At 42.6% G+C, this 17,211-nt stretch overlaps 1 protein-coding gene across 1 annotated transcript; it reads right to left on the minus strand.

Moving 5' to 3' along the window:
* Positions 1-1,490: 1,490 nt before the first annotated feature.
* On the minus strand, positions 1,491-13,916 carry LOC139309335 (E3 ubiquitin-protein ligase TRIM39-like). Its single transcript, XM_070933393.1, has 7 exons — positions 13,503-13,916; positions 12,595-12,690; positions 11,822-12,052; positions 9,189-9,211; positions 4,849-4,967; positions 4,004-4,036; positions 1,491-2,093 (listed from the first exon to the last, which is right to left on the minus strand). The coding sequence occupies exons 1-7, from the start codon at positions 13,914-13,916 to the stop codon at positions 1,600-1,602; spliced, it is 1,410 nt and encodes a 469-aa protein (XP_070789494.1). The 3' UTR covers positions 1,491-1,599.
* Positions 13,917-17,211: the final 3,295 nt, after the last annotated feature.

Here is a 17,211-nt window from a genome sequence, read left to right on the forward strand (position 1 = left end):
CCACCCCGGCTATTACGTCGAGCAGCTCAGGCAGGGTTGCCGCCACGTGGCAGGGAGCCAGGTACGTAGTCAGCAAACCCATCTGCACCCCACGGCCCCACTTCACAAGGAGGGACTCACATCCGACTATTTGAGGAACAGTGGCCTCCTTTGGACAAAGATGCCCCCCCGATCAATTATTGATCCAAACGTTCTGCTAAAGGAGGGGTGGGGAACCATGGCCCCTTATGAGTTGTGGGTTTCAAATGGTATATAGGGCCTCCTGTTTGAGCAGGGGGCTAGACTAGAAGACCTCCAAGGCCCCTTCCAGCTCTATTCTGATTGATTGATTGATTGACTTCCAGAATTTGTGAGCCAGCTGCCTCAGGAATTTTGGGAGTTGAAGCCTGCAAATTATAAAAGGGCCATCTAAAACTGGGCAAAAGTCAAAGTGAAAGGGCATCCTGGATCACTCTGTAGAAGGGAGACACAGAAGACTATCTTGTAGAATATGGAATATGTAGAATGTGGAATAGGATCATGAATGGAAATCTTCACGTTTGACCAATGAGGTGCCTCTTAAGGCAAAAGATAGATAGAGGCATTAGGAGTCTCAGGCCAATTTAGGACATCTAAATCTCTTTTAAATATTCCCCAGAAGTGGGGAGATGCAAAGCAGGAACAACCCTAGAAGGAGTCAACAAAGACCTGAGGGAAGCCCCACCCCTTATTTACATATAGGGAAAAGGCGGAGCTGGCTGCCATCTTGAGTTTGTTGACATCCCTTGGGATACCCTGGCCGTAATCCCCATCCCTTTCGATAGTCTGTTGGGCTAGACCAGTGGCTCTCAATTTGACATATGTGAAGTCAAATAATAAGCATTTTAACATTTCTCATTTTTAATGTATATAGGCATTAAAAAGTGTTTTATGACAGTGTTTCACACTTATGACCATTGCAGCATCCTCATGATTACTTGATCAAAATTCAGTCGCTTGGCTATTGACTCATATTTATGACGGTTGCAGGGTCCCCGAGTCATGTGATAGATTCCCCTTGCCTTCTTTTCCAACCATCCAGGCGCCCTCATGTGTCGTTTCCCCCCCTCACTTGGTGTGGTGGAAGCTACTTCCCTTCTCTCCCTTCTCCCTCAGGTTTGCCCCCAATGAGACCCACCTATCCCTCTCGCCCTCTCTCTCTATCCACTGCTCCCCTTTTTCCTGCCAAAACCTTCTTTTCATTCCCTTCTTCCCTCGCGATAGTTAAAATGGGGCAAAGCTCACTTAACAGCTGTCCCACTTGGGAGCAAAAATTTGGGGCTCAATTGTAAGTCCAGGACTACCTGTATTAGGTATGTTCATTAGGATTCCTCATTTGCTCCTTTGCCACCAGCAGCTTGTCAATCTTCAGTTCTTTAGATGCTTTGAGGGGTTCCAGAGATCTGCTGTCAGCATTCAAAGTCACCATATCAGTTAAGTTTCACTCCCCTTATTTATTTTTATCTCGCCTTTATTATTTTTACAAATAACTCAAGGTGGCAAACATATCCAACGCATCTTCCTCCTCCTATACCTGTGAGGCTATAAAGCTTATATCGAGTGTAATACTTGTCCCCTCTTTTAGGGGAGTGTCAGGCAGGCACCCTCATCTAAACAGATACAGGGCAGAAGGGTCTTTCCAACCAAGGAAGCGTCAGAGAATGTATGGAGCAGAGTTGCTGTGCTGGCATCAAAAAAGCTCACTTGTCCCCCTTCGCAGTTGAGAGAGATGCGGATCCTCGTGGGCTCCTCAGTCAGGACCAGGTCAGAGCATTTTGATAGAGATACGGCTGTGTATTTCCCTCCCCATTTCACAAACTGCCACCACATGACCTGACGATCATCACTGGCAACCCCTACACCCCATCCTCCTGTACCTCCTACAATAACTTCCCAGAAATATCTCCCTGTTGAGAACTTCTGACAGCAAAGGACCCAAGCATTATATACAAATGTCAAGGGGTCTGTGTCAGGATATTTTCCGATAAATGGCTTAACTCCTTTGACACTTTTTAGATCTTGGGAGACTTCAAGGAGGTCAGGATTGACTGTGTGTGGATCCAGAGTTACATTCACTGTATGGGGGAAGAGAAGGAAGGAAAAAAACAAGAGCTTCAGCTGCAGGCCTGGTTTTCGTCTTCACCCCCAAGACTTTAACCCTCTTGTGTGAATGGAGTTCAGCTTCCAAACACCCCCTCCAGGACTGGAAGACTCATTGTTCTTTTAAACAACACCTAAGCATTGCCTGGTCAAGAGTCCTCCAACTTTGGCAACTATAAGACTTGTAGACTTCAACTAACAGAATTCCAATGGCTGATGGGGCTGCTATTGTCCAGGTCCCCTCTGCTCCCTTTTCTCCAAGCACTCAGGCTCTCCCACTGTCTTAGTCCCATCCTCTGTTAACTGCCGGCCTCTTCAGCGCTCCTCTGGCCTTCTCGTTCCATTGACTTAGGTTCCCTTCGCCATCTTCCAGTCCATCTGTCTCCCCTTCAGCTGCCACTAAGCTGCACACCTTCAGGATAGGTTGACTACCTGTACAGCTTTTGGCTCCTCCCCTCAGCTCTTCGTCTCTTGGCTCCAATGGTGAATTCCCCTAGTCTCAAGTCTCCCATGTGGCAACCACTCTGCTGATTACCATCCAGCTTTGCCATCCTGGATGGGGAATTCTGTGAACTGAAGTCCACAATTCTCACAATGGCCTAGTCCTTGAAACACTTCATAGCGCTCCACCTCTTCCAGAAGATCAGGCAGAGCAAGAGGCTGCCATGTTTCAATTCTGAACTGGTAAAAGTCAGAAGGATCCCCCAGAGGTAACTTAGCACACATGATGGGATGTGAGGTGGCTCCACCTTTTTCTCTACGAGCATCAGGGTATCACAGGGATGTACAAAAGGGGAGGATCTTATACAGGAAACCTCTGCTTTCATCAGTCTGGTGGCCCACAGAGTGGAGGCAACCCTGATGCTCCAACTTTGCTATTTGCTTTGACCCAAAGGACCTAATTTCTGCTCCCAAAGACCTGGTCTCTCACCAACTTATAGTCAGGCAGTAAAATCAAGAGGATGTTATTAGCTTGGTAGGAATTCAAGATTCCTTTCACTCCCAGGTAATATTTTCCCATTTGTCCAGGTATTTCATTCTACACCAAGATTGACTTCAGTTTTTTAGATTACCGTATTTTTCAGAGTATAAGACGCACCGGAGTATAAGACACAGCTTAGTTTTTGGGGAGGAAAATAGGAAAAAAAAATCTGCCTACCAGGTATTCATCTGGCTATCGTCCTTAGTCTGGTCAGCTTCAGCACATTAGTTTGCTGTTTTTTTATTCCCTGCTTGGGGATAAAAAACAGCCTCTAAGGCACAGCTGAGAAGAAGCAGCAATGAGAAAAGCAGGCAAAGCTTCACTCAGCTGGTACCTGGTTAGGGCTGGAAAAAGCTTCTAAAGAACAGCTGAGAGTCGGAGCAAAGCAGGGAGACTGCTTCACTCAGCTGGGAAGATGGCTTGCTAGTGCTTCCTTAGTGCCTCGGTAGGGCTGAAAAAAGCTTCCAAAAAGCTACATACAGAGTATAAATTGCACCCAAATTTTCAGCCTCTTTTAGGGGGAGAAGGTTCATCTTACATTCCAAAAAATATGGTATGTATAGAATGGAACAGAGCGGAGTAGGAGTAGAGGAGTAGAACAGAACAGAACAGAACAGAACAGAACAGAACAGAACAGAACAGAACAGAACAGAACAGCTTTATTTGGCCAAATGTGATCAGACACACAAGGAATTTTTCTCCACTACATTAGCTAATATTGTACATATAAATGGCAAGTAATAGTTCATAAATCATATAATCATTAAAGTTTACTGGATCATCATAGTCTTATATAGTAATTAATCCTATATTTTTCTTTTTGATCTATTATGTTTCTCTTAATGTTACTGGCATCAGAGCTTAAAATAGCAAGGAAATCCAATTCCTATAACTCATATTTACCTTCCTGTAGTTGAAGTCCACTTTCCAGAGTATCTGGGGAAGAAAAGGGAGGAATTCAGCATCTCATCCCTGGAATTGGAGCAACAGAAGGGCCTCCCTCAGATTCCCTGGTTTGCTTTCCTTGGCCTCAGATCAGGAAATAAGGAATAGGGAAAGCTACAAGCCAGAATGTCATTGGTGGCTATATATATTCCATCAGGTATGAATATATTCTACTATACATTCCATATACAGGTAGTCCTCAATTTACAACTATTTCTTTAGTGAAGTTATAACAGCACTCACAAAAGAGTTTTATGACCGGTTCTCACACTTACGACTGTTGCAGCCTCCCCAGTCACTTGTTCAAAATTTGGGCGCTTGGGAACCAGCTTGTATTTACGATGGTTGCAGCATCTCATGATTCTGGGATTGTCCTCTTCAACCTTCCTGGGGAGCTTCTGACACGCAAAGTCAATGCATGAATCCAGATTCATTTATCAACCACGATTCATTTAACTGCCATGATTTTTTGAATAACTGTGGCAAAAAAGTTTGTAAAATGGGGCACTTCTCACTTAACAACTGCCTTGCTTAGCCACAGAAATTTTCAGCTCAACTGAGATCGTAAGTCAAGAACTACCTGCATATATCCCATTATACTTAGTGGAAACTTATTCTGCTTCCCCAGTGATCAGGGCATTTGGGTTTGGGCTACGAAGACTACAGGTAGTCTCCATTTACAATCCTAACTGAGACACTGATCCTGAAATCGATCCCTCTTTGATCCATGTGACATTGACCCAGAATCTCTCTTGGATGCTCAAAATCTCATCCAGTGTAAAACCCCAGCGGCTGTTTTTTACCTCTCAGTTTTTTCATGGCCCTTTTCAGAACCGCAGGGATATAACTGTAATCCCAGATTGTCCTCTTTGGCTCTAGAAGTAAATCCACCGGATTCTCATATGTTTCCTTAGCCTGGTACCTGGCAAGACAAAATAACAGAATAACAGAGTTGGAAGGGACCTTGGAGGTCATCTAGTCCAGCACCCACCACCACTCCCCAAGCAGGAGACCATATTCCATTTCTGACAGATGGCAGTCTGGCCTCTTCTTGAAAGCTTCCAGTGATGAAGCTCCCACAATGTCTGAAGGCAAAGCTGTTCCAGGGGTTCATTCTCCTCAGTCAGAAAATTTCTGCCTGGCTGGCTGGCTGCATACTAGTCATTCTGGGAAGGCCTCTGGATGAGATCCAGGTTGGCAGCAAAGCTCCCGATTTCACTGAATGCCTCTTTCTTACCATGGGAAGGGGATGGGCCACCTGCAGCACTTGCTTGGAGCTGGTTTGGGAAGAAAAAACGCAGCCGAATTAGGCAGGACACCCCCCCCACACCCAGATCCCTCCAAACAGGTCACCCTTCAGTAGCCTCCCCACTGAACTACGCGACCCAACAGTGATCACCCACCCAAATGGAGCCCGCTCTTCCGAGCGCCCGCTCTTTCTTGCAGCGAATGAGCTGGGGGTGCCAAAAGCATTTCCCGCTTCTCTACCTGCATACTGTTACTGGCTCTCCACCTCCACCTCCCACAAGACCAACAACACGCTGCTACCCGGGGCCACCAGCCGCTACCTGGGTGCAGAGCCGGTAACAGAATGCAGGTAGAAGAGAAGCAGGAAAGCTTTTCAGCAGGGAGGCTACCGAAGGGAGACCCGTTTGGAGGAATCTGGGGGGGGGGGTGTCTTGCCTAATTCGGCTGTGTTTTTCCCGTTTCCAAACCAGCTCCAAGCAAGCGCTGCAGGTGGCGGCGCAAGAACTTTTGAAGTTTACGCACTGCAGCCCGTCCCTGTACAACGGTAAGAAAGAGGCATTTGGAGAAATCGGGAGCTTTGCCGCAGACCCCGATATCACCAGAGGCCTTCCCGGGGTGGCTAGGATGCGGCCAGCCAGGCCTGCCACCCCCCTGCCAAGGATTCAGGTGGGCTGGTGTGGGGGGGGGCTGTTCTGCTGTCGTTGCCACTGCCGCTGTTCCGCCAGGAAAGCCAGGGCCAGTATCCGTAAGAGTTGGAAGGGACCTTGGAGGTCATCTGGCAACCCCCTTCTCACGCAGAAGGACTATACTAGGGATTTGACCCACGTTTTAATTCTAGACACCTGCAGCCCACCCCTGTCTCCTCAGGTGTTGGAGCGTGGGGGGGTTGCTTTTCAAGGAGCCACAAGTGGGGCTGAGAGCAGAGTCATTCTGACAGTGTCTTTTAAAATTGCTTGGAAGACCCATTTTTTCCCTAACAATAATGGTTTGTATACGGTAGAATAAAACAGATGCCTGGAAAAAGTACTTGCAAAACGTGGACAGAAGGAAAAGAAAGGCAGGACTGGACTCATTATCAGTAGCTAGGAGTTCATTGTTATCAGTGACTCCCACTGATTCTAAACTCATTTTAAGACTGGGATTGGTGACTACTGAAATTTAAGTATTCAACACTGGTCTCAGAAATCTTTGAGAATCTGCAGAGGTGAAGACATTAGGTGGCCATCAGTCATTACTTTAGTGATGAACTCAAAGAGATCAAGCATGACATTGCCTATTTATCAGAACTGTTTGCAAAGTTCAATGAAGGGAATTTGCAGTTGCAAAGAAATGAGGTCAATCTTATTAAGGCCAAATCTGTCATCTCTACGTTTATTTCAAAGTTAACTCTATTCAAGCGCAATATAGGCCATCACGAGTGTACCAATTTCCGAGCTTGTCCGAGCTAGAAGAGAAAGGTGGGATACAAGATGATGATCTGCAAGTTTTTTGTGACCATTTGGACATGCTGCATAAAGATATGTCTGAGCAATATCAGGATCTTCTTTTGATGGAAATTCCAGATTGGGTGATAAATCCCTTTTCAGATACTGAGAAAGATGGGGTAGTGGAGGATCAACTAATAGAGTTGCAAAATGACATTGAGCTGAAGCCAAAGTTTAAGAAATCGTACCAAGAGTTTTGATTACAGAAGGAAATTTCTGATCGCTATCCTGCACTAGGGACAGTGGTTAAGAAGCTCCTTGTTTCATTTCCAACATCATATTTGGTGGAACGTGGTTTCAGTGTGGTCATCCAATTTCTCTCCAAGCAGAGAAATCGACTCCAGATTACTGAACGTGGTGATTTAAGACTCCTGCTAAGTGGCTTAAAACCAGACATTGGGAAACTGGAATCACTTCATCAAACCCATCCATCACATTAAGAATTTACTGAACAGCAAAGTAGTTACTAAATTTTACTGAGTTTACTAAGTAAGTAGTTGCTAAGGTTCTTGATAAATGATTATCAGACTTTGAAAACCTAGTATCACTGGATCATGTTCAACAATTTTGTTGAATTAAAAAAAGATTTTTGAATTGGATTTTGAATAAATGTGCAATTAATTGTTACAGTTTTGTATTTTACTGTTACTATCTTCCTTAGTGGGTCATGCAAACCGCTATTCCGAACAATGCTATTTATAAGGGGTGGGGGTGGGGGGCACTGAGGATGAGTTTGTAGCACCAAGGGGGCGGTGGACTGAAAAAGTTTGGGAAAAACTGGATTAAACTAATGCAATGTAATTTAATAGAGACAAATTCAGTTACAAGTAACCTTCAGTTTATGACTATTTGTTAGCAATCAGTTACAATAGCTCTCAAAAAACTGACTTACAACCATTTTCCCACTTAACATCTGTCACAGTGTCCCTGTAATCATAATTCGGGTGCTTGGTAACCAGTGTGTATTTATGATAGTTGCATTACTTGGAACAGCTTACATCCTACAATGATACTTTTTAAACCATCAAACATCTGTCTCTCCTTGGGAAGGACTCAATAAATGGATAAAAAGGCAAATTCAGTCTAAACCTCTGGCTGAGTGTGCAACCAACATAATAATTGATCATATCAAATATTGCTAATTAAATTGTGTTGAGGTTGTCTGAGGAAATGTCTAAAAAGTCCTGAAATACAGTATGTTATCTTTACAATAAAATACTGCGAAATAAAGAAAGACCTTTCCAAAATAGGAAAACTGGTGGAGGAGCTGCTGATCTCTGAGACTGTAAAGAAAACACAACAGAAAAAAGGATGTGTTTAATGTAAGAACTAAGTCTCATTGTTAAATTGCTATGATAACGATGATAATGATAATATGAAAAACAAGATGATTATACTGGGTGTAAAAGGCACCATTAAAGATTTTAATGCTGAGATTAATAGCTAAAAGAAGATGACTAAAATGAAGATGATATGCTGGGACAGTTAAAATAAAAATGACTGTTAGAATTAATAATAATGATGAAATGACTATATTGGGAGTAATAGCAAATAAGGATGACTGTGCTGAGAAAAGTAGTAAAATTTATGATAACAAATATTAAAAGTTAAAATATTGAGTAATTTTATGTAATTGTAGGGAAAAGAAAATTCAAATAACATGGGGTTAGGACTTTAAGATTTAAGTAACGGGTTTTAGGATAATGGAATTGTTGAATGGATAGAATTTAGGGTAATAATGATGTAAAATATTAAGTTGTGTTATTTGAAAATTAAGATTGAGGTGAAACAATAGAACGGTAATTGTTTTGAGTAAACCATTATAAGTAAGGTATTCCTTTTTGTTTATTTTTATTGTTATAAGATGGTAATTAGTGGAGATTTGGATAAAGGAGGAGGGGTTTAATTGTAACTATGTTTGACTGCATCAATGGCTCATTCTGAAAAGATGTATTTTATGTTTATGTTTTAAAAAATAAAAAATAAACTTTTTCAAAAAAAAAATGACTTACATCCATTTTCACACTTAACATCTTCACAGTGTCCCTGTCATCACAATTCGGGTGATTGGCAACCGGTGTGTATTTATGATGGTTGCATTACTTGGAACAGCTTACATCCTACAATGATACTTTTAAAACCATCAAACATCTGTCTCTTCTTGGGAAGGACTTCATAGATAGATAATAATGCCAAATTCAATCTAAACCTCTGGCTGTGTGTGCAACCAACCATAATTGATCATATCAAATATTGCTAATTATATTGTGTTGAAGTTATCTGATGAAGTATTTAAATAGCCCCGAAAATACAGTATGTTGTCTTTATATTAAAATACTGCTTCCAAAATGAAAACTGCTGGAAGAGCTGCTGATCTCTGAGACTGTAAAGAAAAGGGTGGATTTACTTACTTCTTCAAGATGCTTCCAATGTCCTAAAAAATAAAGAGAGGAAGCACTGAAAGGAGCCATTTCCTAGGCAGAAAATTAAATTCTTACAGTCACAAAATACATGAGTGAAAAGTCTGGACAACCAGACACCAACAGATATATAAAATACTTCCATTTTTTAAAACAATCCATTGCTCTTTTCCCCCTACTTTTAGAGTGGTATTGTTTTTACTTTCTTGTCTAAGAAAAATTAGACCCAGATTGAATCCAACACAATTACAGAAGATATATATTTATATATAAAACATGATAGCAAAAAGAAAAGACTATTTTTTTTTTAATTTGATTTATATGCCGCCCTTCTCCGGAGACTCAGGGCGGCTTACAATGCTTTAAGCAATAGCCTTCATTCTTTTGTATATTTTATACAAAGTCAGCTTATTGCCCCCACAAACTGGGTCCTCATTTCACCTACCTTAGAAAGGATGGAAGGCTGAGTCAACCTTGAGCCTTGGAGAGATTCGAACCAGCAGAAATTGCAGGCAGCTGTGTTAATAACAGGGTGCACTAAACCCTTGTACCCTTGTACTATCAAGGCTCTTATTTGAAAAACAAAATAGTGCATCAATAGGATTAAAAAAATCCCCTGCATTTATGCTTCCAGAATGAAGGCACTTTGGAAAATCCAGGTGGTGATAATACTTTAGAGAAGGTGATCAGTGTTGGGTTTTTCCTTGGCCTGGAGATTTAAGAGGAGGGGAAGACCCTACAAAGAACACCCAGCACTACATCCTCCAATATAGGATAGGAACTCTAAGCAGACATTCTTAAAACTGTGAAGAATATATAGACAATTGACCAGAACTTTGAATTCCTGCTTTTTCTGAATTACATTATGTATCTGTAATATTAGCCATTACAGGTAGTCCTTGACTAAACAGTTCATTTAGTGACCGTTCAAAGTTACCACGGCACTGAAAAAAATTCTTTATGATCATTTTTCACACTTAAGGCTCTTGCAGAAAAAGAGGATACAGAGTATTATAAAATTTGGTATAGATGGTATGAGTGGTTGGAGGAAAGGAAAAATGAAGAAGAAAAATAAGGGGGAGATCAAGAAATGTCCAAAAATAATGGGAAAATTTGGTAAAATACAATTTAGTGATTGAAATGAAAAAGAGAACTATATTGTAAATGAAATGATGGGGACAGATAGTAATTTGGAATGAGATGAAGTAAAATTGGTGGAAATAGTAAATAATAAGGAAGGACCACTATGAAAAAGCTGTAAAAAGAGTCTTGTATATAAGTGTTGTATGTCTTGTATTGTTTTCCTGTGTTATAAATAAACTTTTTTTTTTTAAAAAAAAGACTCTTGCAGCATCCCCATGGTCACATGATCAAAATTCAGCCACTTGGCAACCGATTCATATTTATGACGGTTGCAGCGTCCTGGGGTCATGTGATCACCATTAGTGACCTTCTGACAAGCAAAGTCAATGCGGAAGCCGGATTCATTTAACAAACGTGTTATTAACTTAACCACTGGAGAGATTCACTTAACAACAGCAGCAAGAAAGGTCGTAAAATGGGAAAAAATTCACTTAACAACTGTTTCACTCAGCAACAGAAATTTAAAGATATGTCAAGGACTACCTGTAGTCTTCATACCTTCCAGTTTCCTTTCCATAGAAAGAGTCAAAAAGTTTACTAAATGAGGAGTTGAAAAAAAGATTTTGAACTTGACTGAATGCAACCAGAATCCTACATGCAGACATGGACATATATATCAATCCCCACAAGAGAAAAATGGATGGAAAAAGTGGAGTTAGAAAAAATGAAAACATTGACTGCTTTAATTCGATATAACCTGTTGTTTCTAAACTGCTGCTTCTTGGAAGCTGCTTCTAAACTTTGTGCTCGACATAGAAAAAGATGAATTCTTGATGCTTGGTTTTTCTTCTTAGACTAATCTGTTTTTATAGACATGGCTAATAATTACTAAATGTGCAAAATTAAAACGTTGAGGCTGTAATTTTATTTTGTATTTTACTGTGCAGAAAAAAAGTTGAGAGACATTTTCTTTCTCTTTCCTTTATCTTACACATCTTTCCCATTCTTTTCCTTCTCCATTTCCCTATTTTCTTTATTTCCATTGGTACTTTTCACTATTATAATTTTGATTAAATTTATGAAAGAAAAAAAAGGAAAGAGTCAAAAAGAGTATTCTATGGAGGGGCTAAAGAATGCAGAGAGGAGCAATGAAGATGGTAAGAGGCCAGGAAGTCAAACCATACAATGAGTGGCTAAGGGAACTCGGTATGCTTAGCCTAAGGAAGAAAAGGCTTAGGGGAGACACAACAGCCATCTTCCAACACTTGAAGGGCTCTCATAGGGAAATGGGGTGGAAGCTCATCTGGAGATGCAAGCTAAAATAAGGAAGAATTTCCTGACAGTGACAAATATTTATCAGTGGAACAGCCTGCCTCCCTGAGTTTTGGGTGTTCCATCACTGGAGGATTCCAATAATAGTTTGGACAACCATTTTTGGGGGATGGTTATGACGTCTCCTGCCTTGAGTAGAAGATTGGACCAGAAGACCTCCAAGGTCCCTTCCAGCCCTAGGATTCTATGATCTCAACTTCCTGCCTGACCTGTAAGAGTTTGCTGGCTGGCTGCTGAAGCTTCTCTTCTATCTCCTGGATGAGATGGTCAAGAGAGCCCAGTTCCTCCATGTGCTTGGCCAAACCCTCCTCCTTTCTTGCCATAATATCCTTCTCTGTCTCTTCCATTTTAGTCAATAGAAGCTTCTCCTGTCCTTCTAACCAGAGTTGTAGCTCTCTGAATTCAGCCACTACATTTTTTTTCACTTTTTTGATAAGGTCCTAGAACAAGAAAGAGAAAAGACATACTTTTATTTTATTTTAATTGTTTTACTTAGTTATTTTTACTTTTATTTTAATTGTTATAATAATTAAACAGATTCCTTGAAGAATCCAGAAATGAGGTGGGAGAATATCTGAAGGAGACAAAAAACCCATTTGATATTAAAAAGCATAGGGGGGAAAGGGTTTTTTAAAAAACTTTTTTTAAAGGTTCTAGTTTAATGACCTCTCGTGAAAATTTTTGTGTTCACATTTTTTTCAATAGGATGAAATACAATTTGCCTTAATTTATTAAACAAAACAAACCCATTGTATAAAACACAGCTCATGGGATAGGGGCACTTAACTGAGACTCATTCAGCCAACGGTGACATCTTAGTCCCCAGGTTAAGACCAAGTTCTGTGCCCTACATAGTCTTTAACTTTGAATTAATTTCAGTCAGAACTTGTATTTACAAACCGGCTGCCTATTATTAAAGATGGTGGATGGGGTTCTCCTTCCTATTAGCTCTGAAGCTTCTAACCGTTGGATCAATACTTACAAGCATCTCCTGCACTGTTTGCTCTGTGTCTCTTTTGTATGTAGCTATTTTTTCTTTCTGCTCCTTCTGAGCCTTCAGGCAATCCTCCACCTTGATCTGAAGAGAAAATATAAGTTTTGAGTTTCTTTTCTGTAAAGGATTACATCAGAGGGAAGACCCAGTTAGAAGACACAGTATATTCAATCATCATAAATACATGACAGTTGGCAAACGCCCAAATTTTGATCATGTGACCATGGAATGCCTGCAATGATCACAAGGGTGAAAAACATGTCACTTTTTTCATTGTCATGGTAACTTTGAACAGTCACTAAAAAAACGGTTCTAAGTCGACTCCCTGCAAGGGCATTAAAATGAGCTGCCTGAATCTCCTGGTTGCAGTCATCCCAGAAGCATCACTGAGAAATGAAAGTTTGGGCTGATCCAGCAGGAGTGTTTTTCTGGGTCTGCACTCAAGATTTTGGAGGACTCCATGACAATTTCGCTCTAGAGGAAATGTGGAAAGGGAGCTGGCAAAGGGAGCCTATTTCACCCTACAGGCAATTTCCGTTGCTAAGCAAGACAGTGAAGTGAAGTTTTCTCTCATTTTACAACCTTTCTTGTTAAATGAATCACTGCAGTTGTCAAATTAGTCACACAGCTGTTAAGCGAATCTGGCTTCTCTTTGACTTTGTTTATCAGATGATGGCAAAGGGTGATCACAAGAGCCCAGGACAACACAATATGAGAGTTGACAAGCACCTGAATTTTGATCAGTGACAACAGGGATGTCAAACTGTTTTTAAAAAATTGCAGGCAGGGAGATAAGGGGTGGGATAAAGCAGGAGGAAGCAAGTAAACTAGTAAAAAGACTGCGAGGGCTGGCACTGGATGCCCCTCCCCAGCGATTCCTCCTGGCTGACTCCTACCTGGTATTCTGGGAAAGCCTCCTCCGCAGGGATCACCCAGTGGCCCTCGTGCTCTCTGGATCGGTCGCAGACCATGCAGATGAGGGTCTGGTGGTCCTTACAGAAGAGCTTGAGGGGCTCCCGGGGCTTCGGGCAGAAGCTCCCTCCTTCCTCACCCCAAGAACCTCCGCATCGCCCGGCCACTTCAGCCATCCGCGCCAGCTGTCTGTTGGGGAGGACTCTGCGGGGCGCGAAGTTCTGTCTGCATTGGGGGCAGGAAGCCTCCGATTCCGACGTCCCCCAACTGCGAGTCAGGCAGCCCCGGCAGAAGTTGTGGCCGCACTCCGGGATGAGCACGGGGTCCTGGAAAAAGTCCCAGCAAATGGAGCAGGTGGCTTCTGCCAAGAAATCCCGCAAGGGCGCTTCGGCCGCCATCGCCGCCTCCTCCGCCGGGACAAAGAAAGAGAAAGTGAAGTTTTGCTTCTTTTCCTCCAAATCAGGTGACCGCCTTTGGGCTGTGCCCAGGTGGGAAACCGAAATGAATTGTTGCTGCTCTTGCGGGCATCTTCACTGGCTTCTTAAAGAAGAAGGACAGTATTTTAAAAGGAACAAATTGGGGAGGAGGAAAAATTCAAGGGATGGAGCCCCGATCAGTTATTCTCAGCCCAACCAGCTCATTAAAGGGAAAATTGTTTTAAAAACTGTGGAGAGAAGCAAACATCCCTGGGACGAACCACGATCAATTACAATTGATCCTGTTAAAGAGAGTAAACAAGTTTAAAATATTAGGGAGAAGCCAACATTCATGGGATCTCCTCCCCCCCATCAATTATTGATCCACACATTCTGCTAATGGAGAGGTGGGGAATCACGGCCCCTTTATGACTGGTGGGTTTCAAATGGTATATATAGGGTCTATTCTGATTGGTTGATTGATTGACTTCAACACCCGAAAGGGCCACTGTCCATTCCTTGTGGCTGCCACTCCACTCTGGTCCCTTTGCTCAGGCCCCTCCACTTGCCCTGCTCGGCTGGACTCTGCTGTCTTCTCCTTCCAGCCGGTCCCTTCTGGAGTCTCCTCTCAGCAGGCGGATCAGGCAGTGGTGGGAGTGTTCAGATGGCCAGTCGGCCCTTCTCCCTCTCTCTCTCCCTCCTGTCTCTGCTCCTCCTTCGATTCCCCTGCCTGCCTCCCCTTCTCTCCATCTCTTTCCCCTTCCTCCTCCTCCTCCTCCTCCTTCCCTTTCCTCAGCTTTCCCTCAGACTTTCCCCTATATTTCCGCCCACTCCGTAATCAATTAGAAGCTTTATATAACATGGAAAGTGATCTTGATGGATTAAAGGGAACGGAATAAAATGTAATAAGGACGAAAGGAGTTACAAGTAACCTTCAATTTATGACTATTTGTTAGCAACCAGGTACAAACGGCTCTGGGGGGGGAAAAGGCTTAAAACCATTTTCACACTAAACATCTGTTGCAGTGTCCCTGTAGTCACAATTTGGGTGCTTTCAAACTGGCAGGTATTTATGATAGTTGCATTACTTGGAAGAGCTTACATCCTACAATGATACCTTTGAAACCAACAAACATCTGTCTGTTCTTGGGAAGGACTCAATAGGTGGACCAAAAGGCCAAATTCACTCTAAACATCCGGCTGAGTGTGAGATGGACTATAACAATTCACATGTAACAATCACAGAGTGGGAAGGGATCGTGGAGGTCATCTAGTCCAACCCCCTGCTCATGCAGAAGACCTGTACTAGGGATTCAAACTGCCGACCTTTCTGATCGACAAGCTCAGCGTCTTAGCCACTGAGCCACCTAGCCAGCAGCATCAAGTACTGCTAATTATGTTTTTAATTTAATTTTAATCACTAGATCAGTGGCTCTCCATGTGTAGGTTGTGAAGTCAAATAAATAAGCATTTTAACATGTCTCATTTTTAATGCACATAGACATTAAAAAGTGCCCTATGACAGATTTTCACACTTACGACCATTGCAGCATCCCCACGATTATATGATCAACATTCAGTCGCTTGGCAATTGGCTCATATCTGTGACGGTTGCAGGGTCCCCTGGTCGTGTGATGAACCTTTGTGACCTTCTGACAAGCAGAGTCAACGGGGAAGTCAGATTCACACTTAGCAACTGTGTCATTAACTTAACAACGGAAGTGATTCACTTAACAACTGTGACATGAAAGATGGTGATGTAGCGTCATCCCTGAAAGGGTCGCTGGGGACCAGGTCCCCCTTTCCCTCTTACAATCCATCATATAGCTGCCAGTCCACTTGGATCCCCCCACTTGCCTGGCTCAGCTGGACTCTGCTATCTTGTCCTTCCAGCTGGACCCTTGTGCTGTCTCCTCAGCAGGCGGATCACACGGTTGGGTGGTGGTCAGAAGTCTGGTTGGTCCTTCTTCCTCTCTCCTTCCTGCTGCTTGCTAGCCTCTCCTGCCGCTGCCTCTGCTCCTTCCTTGATTCTTTCCATCTTTCTCCTCCCTCCTCCTTTCTGTCTTTCCTCCCACACTTCTCCCTACCTTTCCCAACCCTCCTTTCTCCCCCTTTTCCCAATCTATCCTCACGCATTGCTTCCTCCCTCATTCTATGGGGTGGAGGCCAGATGAGCCAGGAGGCCCCACTTCCCTTCTCTGCTCCCTCTTCCCATCTCTCTCTCTTGGTCTCCTCCTTCCTGTTAAAACCTCCTCCTTTACCTTCCCTTCCCCCTCTTCATGCACTTAAAATGGGGCAAAGCTCACTTAATAGCCGTCTCACTTGGCAGCAAAAATTTGGGGCTCAATTGTGGTTGTAAATCGAGGACTACCTGTATTAGGTAAGTTTGGATAACTCACATGCACCTTTGTCAACAGCAACTTCAGTTTAGATGCTTTGAGATGTTCCAGAGAGCTGCTGTTAGCAATCAAAGTCACCATATCAGTGTTAAGTTTCACTCCCCTTATTATTTATTTGTATCTCGCCTTTATTTTTATAAATACCTCAAGGTGGCAAACATATCCAACACATCTTCCTCCTCCTATTTTCCCCACAACAAACCTGTGAAGTGGATTGGACTGAGACAGAATGACTGGCTCAAAGTTACCAACTGGCTTTCAGGGCTAAGGCAGGACTTGAACTCACCGTCTTCCTCTTCCTAGCCTGGTGCCTTAACCACTAGATCAAACTGGATCTGACGCCCATCTCAATATCAAAGCCAGTTTTGGGCTGCCTCAGTGTTGGCCACTGGTGGCTACCTAGACGAATCTCCCTCCACTTTTCTCGATAAAAATTCAGGAGTGGCTTGCCATTGCCCTCTTCCTAAGGCTGAGTGAGAGTAATGGGTCCAACTGGCCTTGTACCTAAGGGAGGATTAGAACTCAGGGCTTCTAGCTTGAATTCTTAACCACCAAACTAGATTGGCTTCTTTTACTCCCGATACTTGTAGTTACTCAATAAAAGGCAGAGTGGCTTAAGGCAAGAAGGAAAAACAGTGTTACTGTCAGATAATGCATTTATTTAATAATGTATTTCATTTGTACAATTCTATTAACAATTCTTTTTGACTTTTGGCTTGAGCCAGGTGACACATTTAGGGCACAGAGGACTCACGTTTTCTATCTTGATAACAGACGGTATGTTTTATTTTTTTTCTGTTTTGTGTGCATCTTTTGTTTCTATGTATTGTACTGAATAAATTTATTGGCACAAAATTGCAAAAGAAGGAACTGCAATC

This window comes from Pituophis catenifer, unplaced genomic scaffold (assembly GCF_029215685.1).
Source record: "Pituophis catenifer annectens isolate HBS135680 unplaced genomic scaffold, rPitCat1.0.hap2 SCAF_2, whole genome shotgun sequence".
Taxonomy (NCBI): domain Eukaryota; kingdom Metazoa; phylum Chordata; class Lepidosauria; order Squamata; family Colubridae; genus Pituophis; species Pituophis catenifer.

Bases quoted from the DNA above. Each gene is read 5' to 3' on its own strand.
- LOC139309335 (XM_070933393.1), bottom strand. From the start codon at position 13,916: ATGGCGGCCGAAGCGCCCTTGCGGGATTTCTTGGCAGAAGCCACCTGC. The intron at 12,053-12,594 runs GTAAGTATTGAT...TTCTTGTTCTAG, and splicing joins AAACAGTGCAGGAGATGCTT to GACCTTATCAAAAAAGTGAA. The intron at 4,037-4,848 runs GTAAAAAACAGC...TTTCTTCCCCAG, and splicing joins GGCCATGAAAAAACTGAGAG to ATACTCTGGAAAGTGGACTT.